Below are 11,999 nucleotides of genomic sequence, written 5' to 3'. Positions count from 1 at the left end.
ACATATATATATATATATATATACGTAACAATTTACATATTGTTTTTGGGTTAATAATTTATTCTTAGAATGATTTTATATTTGAAGATTATTGTAGTTTGGGACAATTCTATTTAGGAATATTGTCTAGTTATTCGGATTGTATTATAACTTTCTGAGAAATTTATTTAAGTTCTGAATTTTAAGATTTCGATTTCTCGGAACAATACATGTCCATTACAAGAAGGAAGCTGAATTGAAGGATAAAGGACGTTAATGGAAGAGTAGAAGCCCATGCGGAACACTTTTATCTATAAACTTTAATTTTTAACTTTGCATCAATATAAATTCTATTATGTAATTGATGCTGACAATTACAAAAGTTAAATAAGATTTGTAATTATATATAGTTAATATATAGTTAATTATAGGCTTGTAGAGATGTTTACACTGCAAATGCGCATATATTTCTGAAGTATTTCAGCAGATCGAATTATTTAACGAAATAAATTTATTTCTTTTTCAAAATTTCTACCAAACGTTTCATTGTATACTTGTGTTGACAATTAATTTTCGTTCTCGACGTAATTTTAAATTATAAAATCAAGTAAAAAAATTTTTTGAAGCGTTAGTCATTAAGAAAATTGTGTTTTGAATCATATTGTGCCTGCAGTCTTTCGTCGTTTTTCGACTAAATCGTCAGTTAAATGAATCGGATGTATTCTCGATGAACATCAATATAATCAATATTGGACCAATGTATCGCCAATAAATTGTGCTACTAGGACGACGAAAGGAATAATAATAAAATGCATCAGAAATATTTTACTCGTAGCACATATATTTGATCACTGCTAAACCATTATCATTATTGCATATTATTTTATTGTTACTTTTACATTTACTTTACACTTTAAATTAATATTAAGACTTTGATGCTAAACTCAGTTATCGCGGAATGGCTTGCAATTAATTTTATCTCGGAACACAAAGGATATCGTATGAAAGGCAGTTTCAACATGGCACATCTGTTATCGTAATTTCACGGACAATGTATTGACCTCGCGAAGTCGTGCGGACGATTCGTTCGTGCAGCGACAAGTGTACTGTTTATTCAGTTTCGGCAAATATACCGTCGACTAATTCGACCGCAAGGCGCGAAAGTCCTTGATGACTCGCCTTTAAACCCACCAACGCGTTCTCGACATCAATCAGTTTGACAACTTCTTCCCGCCGAGAAGTCGCCGAACGTCGCCGTTGCGTTTGATAAGTTCGCGAAGTGACGTTCCTTCTCTGTCGCGCGTGCGCGCAATTTCGCGCTTGTAAAATTCGCCGAATGTGCAATCGTCTCTCGTTTATGCTACTTGTATCATAGCTCACAGTGTCTGAGTTGTGTCTTATCTAATCAAACCCACTCGACTTCTGAATCGGTGCGTCTTTATCCGGTCAGTCCAATTTTTGACCCAAGCCGGCGTGGATCTCCGTGCATCAAACGCAAGATTTCGCGCTCGCACCTACATCTCCGTTCGATATGGACGAAAATTTCGTCGATACAATGGGGGAGAATGAACAGCTGCCGGATGCAGTGCGGGAGAAATTGTCGAAAATATTGGAGAAATATGAACATCTGACCGACGAGGAGAAAGAGGAGTTCCATAAGGGTGCTTTTGACGTTCTGACGAAGTCCATTCACAAGATCACAGACAACACGATTTTGCCCACGTGGCTCGTTCCATATCAGTCTCTCATCCTATTTATTTTCGCCGTATCGATCGTGACCCTCCTACTAGGTACTGCTACGACGTTTATTGCCTTATCGGATTTTATAAGCAATAATGATGCGTCTCTCAATAAAGTGATAAATCTGTTAGCAATAATTTGATAATAACACATCGGTCAAATAATTTCGTGGTTACCAGATGTTTTCAAATCATTGTCACGTCTCGCCTCCATCGCGGACATCCGCAATCGAGAATTTCATTTAACGGTATTTTCCTTTTTTTTTGCGAAGATTTAATTACAATTGTGTTGTTTTTCAGTTTTTGTCGCCCGCAAATTGTATAAGGGCACGAAGGAACGAGAGAGCCGCAAAGAGGCGAAGAGACGGCTCAAGGAACAACAGAAAGCGAAGAAGAAGAGGAACTAACGTATCGGGAAACGTTTGTACATTTTAATGGAGAAAGAGAAACCTGTTAATGAAAAATAACAGATTTTTATAATAAATTTGAATATAATGTTCATTGTCGTGTTCATAAATAAATTTTTATACACTTAGAGCTAGCAGAAAAGTTAAAATACTCCATATTTCTTGTGACCCTTCCACTTTTTTCTTGAATATATAACGTGCTGATGAATAAAGGCTATCCCGTCTATTTTCGATGAACTAAACGTAATTGAGGGATGACGACTCCTGTGAATAAATTGCACATGATGCAGGAAATAATAAGGACTGGGCATCAAGAAGTATTTATTGTGCCATTTCATCTCGACGGAAACTCTCGTACGAGGTGTACAACAATTAACATACCGAGCATAAGCTCTCAAAGCATCAACGTATTCTGCAATCTTTAAATTATAACAGAAAAAATAGACTGTATTTTATCAAATAACATACTTAGTTTACATTTATTTGCATCGAGGTACCGGTATGCATGTACGACGTGAACTTTGCGAGTTCGTCACTTAGTCGATATCGCACGATAAAATCGCAGTGAGCATTTCCAATACGCCGCAAACGCGTAAATCTTCGTAACAATACAAAAATTATTATGCTCGTTAGCTAATTGATTATTATCCGTGATACTTTTCGTCATCTAAATTGCATTAGTAACTCTATATCCCTTACAACGAAACAACCATCCTCCTCTACAATTTCTTAATGCACTAATTAACAGACGATAACATGCGTAATAAGTTGCATTGGCACCTTTGTATAGAGTAATTACGAAATAATAATAATAAAAAAAGATTTAAGTCTCGCAAAATGTCTAAGGTCGCGGGATCTCAAACGTATTAGTATAAAAAATCTACTTGCTACTCCTCCCTTATCGTAGTACTCGCGCTACAAAGTGATAAAGTATTTCTTTCTCGCGGAATTTAACTATATCTGTTTTCTTGCTCAAACACTTACCCCGTAAATATGGTCTATTGGCACGTGATTAATTAATTAAGGTACTCGTTTCAAGTTCCCTTCTCTTACGAAATTGCTTAAGGTTTCCTTTTCTTGCGGAATTCTTTATATTATAAAACTTAGCGCGTCGTTGTTAATTCCTCGCGATAACAACGACGTCGTTTCGTCTTACTCACGATAAATCATAAACATGTTGAAGGCTTACAGAAGCAAAAGAGTCACGTTTAATGCGGACGAGAATTATGAAATCAACGAGTAATCGTGACAGCTACTATATACACAATTAAAGTTCTACACTTCTTACTTTTAATGTGGCACGTATGTCGAAAACGGCAGACGTTTTCGTAAATTGTACTAAATGAGCAACACATAATCGTATTCGGTATTTACATAATCTCTTTATCCCGTCGTTTGCTCGCGAATTCCGCTCTTAACTCGTAGTATGTATCACCGTATAAAACACCTTATCAAAATTTGACTTGTCGATTTAACTCTAATTTTCTAACTCAATCGTGTGCGACCTATAAATCACAATAGAAATTTCGCGAGTGCTCAACATCTTCGCATTCGTCCGAAGAATCCGCTTCTAAATGCTGCGGACCGAAAATGTCCATAATCTCATAATATTTGGCCACTACGATTGTGCGATTACACAAGCTTCCCTTCATTTATGCGTATATTCTTCTCGCAAATTGCTGAACCGATATGTTTCACACGCGTATGATTATGACGCAATAGCGTATAGTTAGATACATCTACAAAATCGCAAAAAATATAGACATCTTCGTGAATTTTTCCCGTCGAATGCACCGCGGAGTCAAAAATATCGAGTAGTCGCGCGTTGCTGTGCGCGCAATATACAATAACGCAGTAACAATAATCTTACATTATTAAAACATAAAAAACAACATGCCTGTACCTAAAAGAAAAGAAAAGGATATCGGGGCGAACCTCCCTCCTCCTGGGTATGAGTGATTATGCTTCAATTATGTTACAATTATGGCGTGACATCCGAAACACGAGACGACGATCCTTAATACCGTTTCAATTTGGTACACTTACAGATTCAGTAACGTTTTGCTATAAATACGCTAACGAATCGTTAACCACGCTCACATTCTAATTGTTCGATCAATCGCGATCTCTCCTGTAAATGTTTACAATTGCACGCGATGACGATCATCTCCGTCGTACGTCGGATACGGAGATGGCATCTCCGTGCTTTACGCAATTCAGCTGTCATCCTACACGCAACGTTCTCTTGCACATTAATCAAGAAGCTTTTTATACACACAAAAAGACTAATCGTTCAAATCGTCTTCGACTTGATCAGCAATTTGTAGCGCTCGCTGGCGGGATCTGAAAGAATCACACGCGTACACACACGCTGACGTTAACATTTCAGAATAACCGGGTTTTTCGATGAAATCGCGAACGGCAAGGTACGCATTTACCTTTGATTGTCTCGACGAGGTACATGCTTTCGTCCTTCATGTTAGCTACCAGCTCATCGGTGACCAACACGTGTATACCCTGCGGACCCAAGAACAGTATCGAGTGCAGTCGGTCAGGTGGCAGGCTGAGAGTGCTGAGTAACTTGCTTGTGAGAGCGGTGCTCGTCAGGTTGTCCAAGTAAGCGACTCGCCAGAGAGAGCCGTTGCCTTCCAGCGAGAAGTAGAGGGTGAGCTTCGGTGTCGGCGCCTTGGAATGCAGCGTGTTGAACAGCCGGATGCCGTCCGCCACTCCGCAAATCTGGATGAGATCTTCGCGAGATAAGCGCAGGATATCCGAGGCGGAGAAGCTCGCGAAGGTCGACTCGAACGCGTTGAAGCGACTCGCGCGTAGCCACGCGGTTGTCTGCGTGGCGTTCGCATCCGGTGGCAACTCGCTGAGGCACGGAGTGCTCTGTGGTAGATTTCAAATCGAATAAGGTTAGATATTGGAATTTCGTATAATTTCTCGGGGAAAGAGCGACTCTTCGTTTCTTTCCGTCTCTCTTTTATCCTAGCGTGACGTTAACAAAAGCTCCACAATTGGATAAAATGGAATCGATGATGAAATCGTCGCTGCTTTAACGGGATTCTTTATTGCCTTCTCCATCGATTTCTTTTTCTAGTTGTTACATGCGACGTAGGCGATTGAAGAATTGAAGGAGCGCGCGATCGGTTGATTAATATCTTAAGAAGTTTTTACCGCTTTGATGGACTCGAGCAGCTGCTGCGGAGAAGTAGCTTTACGTGTGGCTAAACCGACATCGGCCTCAATGCAAGGCTGCTCCGGCAAAATGGCAGCGGGCGATGGCAAGGCCGGAGCCGTGCTTGCGTTTTCTTTCACGGCGTCCGAAGCGGGGACCAATGATACCATACCGCCGATGGTTGTGCGTGTTTGCGGCGATCTGAAGCAAAGAAATCCCATTGCAGGTTAGCCACACCTGACATCGCGCTTTTCTTGGAGAATTCGAAAGGCAAGTTCATCGATTGAAGGATTCAGCGATGTAACACGCACACACACACACACACACAAAATTCTTTTTACATTAAATACAAAATCTATGCATGTTAAAGCCAAATCACATTAGCGATTGCCGATTGAATTGCGATTACGATTAGGGATTTGCGATTACTTTTCAATTAATCGAAGTAAAGCAATCCGGTGGCTGTTTTGCTTTGATCGATTGAAAGGTATTCGCTAATCGTCAATCGCAAGTGTGATTTGGCCTTTATTCCTCGCGACAAGTTTTGTCGCTATCTTCGTCGTATGGAAATTGATCCGAGACATAAAAAACACGGACTTCGGTCTGCGTGTACGTTCGTTTACTTTACGACGCGTTGCAAAAGGCGAGCCATAGGAATCTCTTCGTGTCGTTACCATCGTAATCGGCGCGCATAAATTGCCGATTAGTGACAGTTGCACGCAGAAAGACTGACGGATTCCGCGCGGGGACGGGGTCACGGGTTGTTCACCAGGCATGTGAATCCCGATAAAAATCGCTGGAATGACTTCCAAGCCGAAATAATTCTGCATACGATCATAAATTCATATTGCAAATGGAAAGTCACGGCGCCGCGCAGAGCTGACACATCGAATGTCTGGCGGGACGGGCTGTGGTGAGGCCGGACGACGATTATACGTGCTGAACTATCGTAAATGCGCGCACTGACCGAGCTTCAAAACAAGGACGAGCGATGTGGTTTACGTCATGTGGGAAGCGAGAAAATTCGCTTCGCAGTCGAGCTCTTATCTTCGGGCACATTCGGACGTTACAAGTAATCGGTATCATCGCGCAGGACCTTGACGATACGTGTCTGATAAACCCTGTATCTCTCGCGAGTCTCCCGGTTTTTCCGAGGCCCGTCACGTGCGAAAAAGCTGCACGAGCGCAACGTTAACGTTACCGATAGGAGTGACAATTCACGACTAAGGAACAACTTGAGGAATAATCCCGAGAGGCCACCTATTCTGAGAACTACGCACCGTCTAAAGTCGGATTCGATTAATATCTCATACCTCGTGCGCGTTTCTAATAGATTTCTTCATGATGTAATTCCACTTATGCATAATGAGACTGACTGAGAATGAAGTACCTCGAATCTCGATTTTTCTAATCACGAAGAAGTTGTTAATATCTGCTTACACGGGATTTCTCTTCAAGCGAACCACGAGCTTAGCTCTCCCGCAGCTGTCGATTCTCTTCACATCCTGACGTTTCCTTATCGTAAGACTGACCAGTCCTCCCCGCATAACGTGGCCCCTCCTTATTCGTGGGTCCGATAAAGCATGAAGGAACCTGGCCACGATCTCCACGGCCCGGCCACCGCTCACGACGACCTCGTGCTCCAGGAGGCACGCGACAAACTCGTCGAGCGGATAACGCGGCCGCCTGAGAGACCAGCGGCTCTTCAGGTCCCAATAATCCCGCGGCATTTCGAACGACACTTCACTGGCGGCGGTTAATCCGAGAGGCTCGCCCTTATTCTTTCTCCTTGAAGAAGGCTTTCTTCCGACTCTTGACGCGTTCGTACATAAACGTGGAACACTTGTGGTACGCTCGAACGTCCGGCCGATCTTGCAGCACCTGTCCATCCATTCGTGCTCGATGTGGTCGCGACGTCGTTCCCGAATCCGTCCTCGTCGAGCAGTGTCGATCAACGTCGATCAGCCGCTGCGACGACTCGAGGTCTTCATCGCGCGCACGATGTTGGAGAAGAGCGAATCGACGCGTCCCCCCGGCTGTCCTCGTGCGCGATGTCACGCGGCTCACCCAGTGACTGAACGAATCGCCCGGTGGACACGAGTAACGAGCGCAGCTCTGGCTCGCTCGGTGGCAGATAGGATCAGTTCGAGTCAGTGGGATTGCATTTGACTGCTGTGAACCGGATACTGCTAGTCGTTCGTGACGATGTCCGTCCGCCTGCTCTCTCTCTCTCTCTCTCTTTCTCTCTGTCTATATATCTGCTTCAAAATTCGACCTTCGTCTGACGATAGAGTCACTACTCACGGCCGGTGACCACTCAAGTCGAAGTCGTCGAAGAGTCGCGTGATCGGCGCGCCGTACCTCCTCGAGAACTAACGTCACGTGCGGAGAAGCTTACTCAAGCAAACACTCGTTCGATTATCACTCGTGATCCAGCCCCGTGACCCGACCGAAGAGAAGTGGAATTTCACTCTGCGCTTCCGGGAAATTCCGCGGATATTTTCGGCCGAGCGCGTGCGACCGGTTTTCACTTCCTCTCGGCGTGCCTCCGCGAAGGAGTGTGAACTTGGCGACTTCGCGAGAACCGCCCGAGTCCACCAATGTTTATCTCCTTGAGCGTCCGAACGGACACGTGTACCTTCACCTTGCGCCGAGTCTGATTACGATGCCATATGCGCGTGCCAGGACGCGCGATTTCCTATCGCCTTGTAAAACACCTCAATGCGCGAAATGTATTCACCGTACCTCCGCTTCCAAGAAATTTTCCGTTCTTCGAAGTTATAAATCTCTTCTTACTATTTTTACATGCCGAGAGATAAACAGTCAGAGAGAGAGAGAGAGAGAGAGAGAGAGAGAGAAAGACGAATGTTTCGATCTCGGTGGCGACAGCAATTTATTCATCCGAGACTCGCACGTTCGGTCTCGTCGCACGATGGCACTCGACGGACGACGAGCGATTATCACAACTGCTCCGTAATTTTCCTCCTAGTATTCTCCCCGAGAAGCTAATTAGATAACGCATCGATCGATTTGTCACGCTCCTTCTTGATCTCTTTTGATCCGGCAAACTTTAGTCGACCTCGGAACTTCCCCGACTTATTTTACCTTTCCCGGACCTCTTCTGCCCTCCAAAGAGAGCACTTGACTTCCGCTCGATGCTGACCACGATTCCACGTTGTCGAGGTCGGCAAGATCAGACCATGTCCCGGTTACAAGACTGAATTTAACCGCCCCGGCGTCAGCTTGTTGGCGGCGGGGCTGCTCGTCATCTGACGAGGTGATCCTGTCGCGAAAGGAGCACGTGGCTGGCCAGGATCTCGCGTGACACCGCGACGGAAAGGCCGTCTATCGACGCGAGCAACGGTGCGTGCGAGACTCGCGTACACTCTGCCGGAAGTCGACTGGTTGCGACCGACGAGGGCATTCCTGGACGGTGCTTGCTTCTTGGTGTGCGGACTCGCCGATCTCGCTTTCTGCGCTTCAAGGTGGAGGATCGCAGGAGGAGGATCGCTTCGCGTTCACGGGTGCATCACACGCGGTGCTGATTAGGCGCGACCTCGAGCTGTCATGAGCTATCTGTTACAATGTGATCTCGCCCTTGAGATCCGCAGTAACCTCGTTTTATTGCATGACTAATGGCTAATTGATCGCATCAAGTTCAATCGCGAGGAGAAAACCACGACTGGAAGTTGCTATTTGTCCGGAAAACAGCGCGACATTCAGATCGTCAGGCGATCACGACCTTTCGGAGCGGGATGCATCAACCGCACGCGGACCGGAGCCGTTTCTACTGAAGTTCCGGCGAAGTTGATGCTTATATATATATATATATATATATATATATATTTCTCGTCGAGCGTTGCGTTATTTAACTCCGGTAAGCCCGAGCAACTCGCTGACTGCTCGTCGACAAACTCACCGGTGCTCGCTCGTCGCGCACTAGAATACACCGGATCAAGTTTAATTCGGTTATCTCGAACCGTGCGATAACTTCAGGACACTCTCTTTTTTCCTCCTACCTTGCGCTTCCTCCTTCTTGTGTAAATAAAGCGAGCTTCGGAGCTTTTTAAGCTTCTGCGTCGCAACGAAATTGATTCAAAAGCTTCAACGCTCAAAGCGCTTCGAGGGCTATCAACTCTCCGAACAGATTCTCCGCGGCAGGTGCACCAATTTCAGCTACATATAAAAAGCAAAAAGATCTCCCGATGCTCCGAAACAAGCTGCGAGACCAGTTCTGCTTGTCTCCTTCCCTCGGTTAATTACCAGACGCTGTCTCGGAGATGAATTTTTCATAGACAGGAGGAACGACGCCGAGGAGAAGCTTCGCTCGATCCCGTCTCGCACGAGAAGCGGTTCGAAAGGGAGTTCGCTGCGCTCCGGTTTGCGAGGTTTCGATGCAGGGACGACCGCGAAGGCTCAGACGCCTCGTCGAGCGATGTCTGGCGGAGTCGTTTCAGGATAGCGCGCGTTGAACGGAATCATCGATCACCGATCGTAAGCGAGAATTTCATTCGCGCACTCTTTGCAGCGACATTCGGGCAAGCAACGACGAAGAGTGCCGGGCACCGATTTATTCGCTCTCACGAGTCTACGTCGCACGTGCTCGACGATGGATCGCGTCGGCGACGATCGTCGATCCCGGACCGTACGGGATGTTCGCGGTTATTGGCTCGATCGAGCGCTAAGGAACGGACAGCAACGACCGCCGTGGTGCGACCTGAATTTGCCTGAATGGATTCCACGGGGTCTACGAGACTTGCAAGAGCAACGCGGCGACGCGCGGTGTAAGGCGTTCTGAATTTATCCGCATGCTCCGTATCGTTCTCTTGGCATACCTCTCTCGTTTTCTCTCTCTCTCTCTCTCTTTTTCTCTCGCTCTCTCTCTCTCTCTCTCTCTCCCCGATGTTCTCCAACTTCCCCTCCATCGAGACGTCGCCGTCGGCTGAGCGACCGGGATGCTGGCTTGCGCCAGTTCGAGCCAGTTTGTCGGCGGCGATGCTCGTGGTCTACCTTCGTCCCCCACTTGCTGTCCTCCACCACTAGCGAACAATCTCCTCTACCACGCCGCCACCACCATCAAAGCGAACTCCCACCAGCTGCGAATCGGGTATCCGGCAACGTCGCACTGGTTCGGGCGGAGGGATCATGATGCTCTTCGCTTTTCTTTTTTTTTAAAGGCTTTATTTTGGGAGAATTTCGATGAGGCGAAAGGATTTAAGCGAATTCCTTAACACACACACATACACACACACACACACTCTCTTTCTCTCGCCTATTTTTCAAGAGGGATACGACGCAACTCCGTTTCCTCGTGTCTTCGCCGTCTTAAACAATATTTTCCCTTCATCCGAACGAGAAGGAGGTGGAAAAAGAGTGAAAAAAGCAAGAGGGAAAATTTTTCATTGTCGTGCTGCGTTCTTTTTAGTCATTCTCGCCCGCCGCCTTTGCTCCTCGCGACGAGGATAACGGTGGCAGCGGAGAAAAAGGGAAGAAAACTGCAAGACAGATATGTCTTCCTTAATCAGTGTTTCTCTCCGGCTGGTCTTTTCCATCCCAGATTTCATCAGACCAGCTTCTCTCAATAGGCAAAACGAGCAATACGCTTGCGACGTGATCTCGCTTTTGTAAACTCTTGTCGACTGGGCGGAGAGAGGGAGGAGAGTCGCGAATCCACGATTTCTTTCTTCGACCGCTAGAGAAGAGTGTTTTTCCATTTTCGCGAAAAATGCTCTTCTTCCTTCCACGTGTGCGCAATTCCGCGAAGGTCGCGAAGGTGATCGCTCGGCGTGAAGCGCGCGCGCGCGCATGAATATAAATAGCCCGCGAAAGTAAAAACATCTATCGCAGAACACTGGCGCGGGCCAGGTGGTATCGGAAATGTTTCGCTATTTATATCCACAGAACAGGTATCCTCGATCGTTCGCCACGCGAGTGACGTAACCTTTCGCCCAACTGCGCGCCGTTTCGGAGCGCGAGTGAGCGGAAATCGAGCGAGCGAGCGAGGTGGAGGATCGCCGCTCTCCGTCTCTCTCGGCGTCTCGAATTCGACTCGAGCCACGATGGCGGCGGGAATTTCGTTCTGGCAGCTCACGAACGAAAAAAAAGTCAATGACTCGCGGCGCGTAATCGCGCACTGATACGCTCTGTTACGCGCGCGCGGTTGCAGCGGTGTTTGTTCCGCGCTATTTTCGGAGGAAGAAGCGAACACGTAGCTCGCGGACGCGGATCGTTTGACAGACCGGATGATTAATTACACAGTTAGGCGGGCGCCCGAAACCCGTCGTATCCAGAATCGGCTAGTTGCTGTTTGCATAGTAAAGCACGAGTCACTCGTCCCGGCTCGGCTCCGGCGATCTCAAGTACATGCGTTTCTTTAATGATGCTCGCTCTCTCATGCAAACGTCATCGGAGACGACGAACTAAGCGAAAAAAAGCAATCATGCGAGCACCTCTCCAAAAAGTAATAGAACGCGTCACTCATGACACTCTGTAATCTTCCGCCAACACACTTTCGCGCCGATCGGCGAATCTCGACAACTTCGGCGCCGTAAAGAGCCCTCGTGGCGTTTAACTTGAATCTCTTTGCAAATACCGTTGTATCGTGCGGAAATCTGCCGGGAGCTCGTTCAGAGGACGGAAGAACTTAAACTTAGAAATCGAGAGCGGTTCCCGGGGATAAAACTGTCAGCGATGCGA

General features: G+C 46.4%; 2 protein-coding genes across 4 annotated transcripts in view; one reads left to right on the top strand and one right to left on the bottom strand.

Annotated features, from left to right (window-relative positions):
- Positions 1 to 1,317: 1,317 nt before the first annotated feature.
- LOC106749563 lies at positions 1,318 to 4,072 on the top strand. Its single transcript, XM_014629161.1, has 2 exons — positions 1,318 to 1,769; positions 2,019 to 4,072. Exons 1-2 carry the CDS (start codon positions 1,511 to 1,513, stop codon positions 2,123 to 2,125), a joined length of 366 nt encoding a protein of 121 aa, XP_014484647.1. The 5' UTR covers positions 1,318 to 1,510; the 3' UTR covers positions 2,126 to 4,072.
- LOC106749562 (transcription factor CP2-like protein 1) overlaps positions 2,430 to 11,999 on the bottom strand; it is a 35,126-nt gene continuing 25,556 nt past the window's right edge. For all 3 annotated transcript variants that reach the window (XM_014629158.1, XM_014629160.1, XM_014629159.1), the window contains exons 12-14: positions 5,303 to 5,504; positions 4,564 to 5,014; positions 2,430 to 4,468 (exon numbers count right to left, since the gene is read on the bottom strand). In XM_014629158.1, the coding sequence (XP_014484644.1) occupies positions 4,419 to 4,468; positions 4,564 to 5,014; positions 5,303 to 5,504 (703 nt within the window). In that variant the 3' untranslated portion in view covers positions 2,430 to 4,418. The remainder of the gene's footprint in view (positions 4,469 to 4,563; positions 5,015 to 5,302; positions 5,505 to 11,999) is intronic.

The sequence above is a fragment of the Dinoponera quadriceps genome, unplaced genomic scaffold (genome assembly GCF_001313825.1).
Source record: "Dinoponera quadriceps isolate SergipeBrazil2010 unplaced genomic scaffold, ASM131382v1 scaffold3990, whole genome shotgun sequence".
Taxonomy (NCBI): domain Eukaryota; kingdom Metazoa; phylum Arthropoda; class Insecta; order Hymenoptera; family Formicidae; genus Dinoponera; species Dinoponera quadriceps.
The sequence above is the reverse complement of the archived record's forward strand: the minus strand, read 5'-3'. Positions and strand labels throughout refer to the sequence as shown.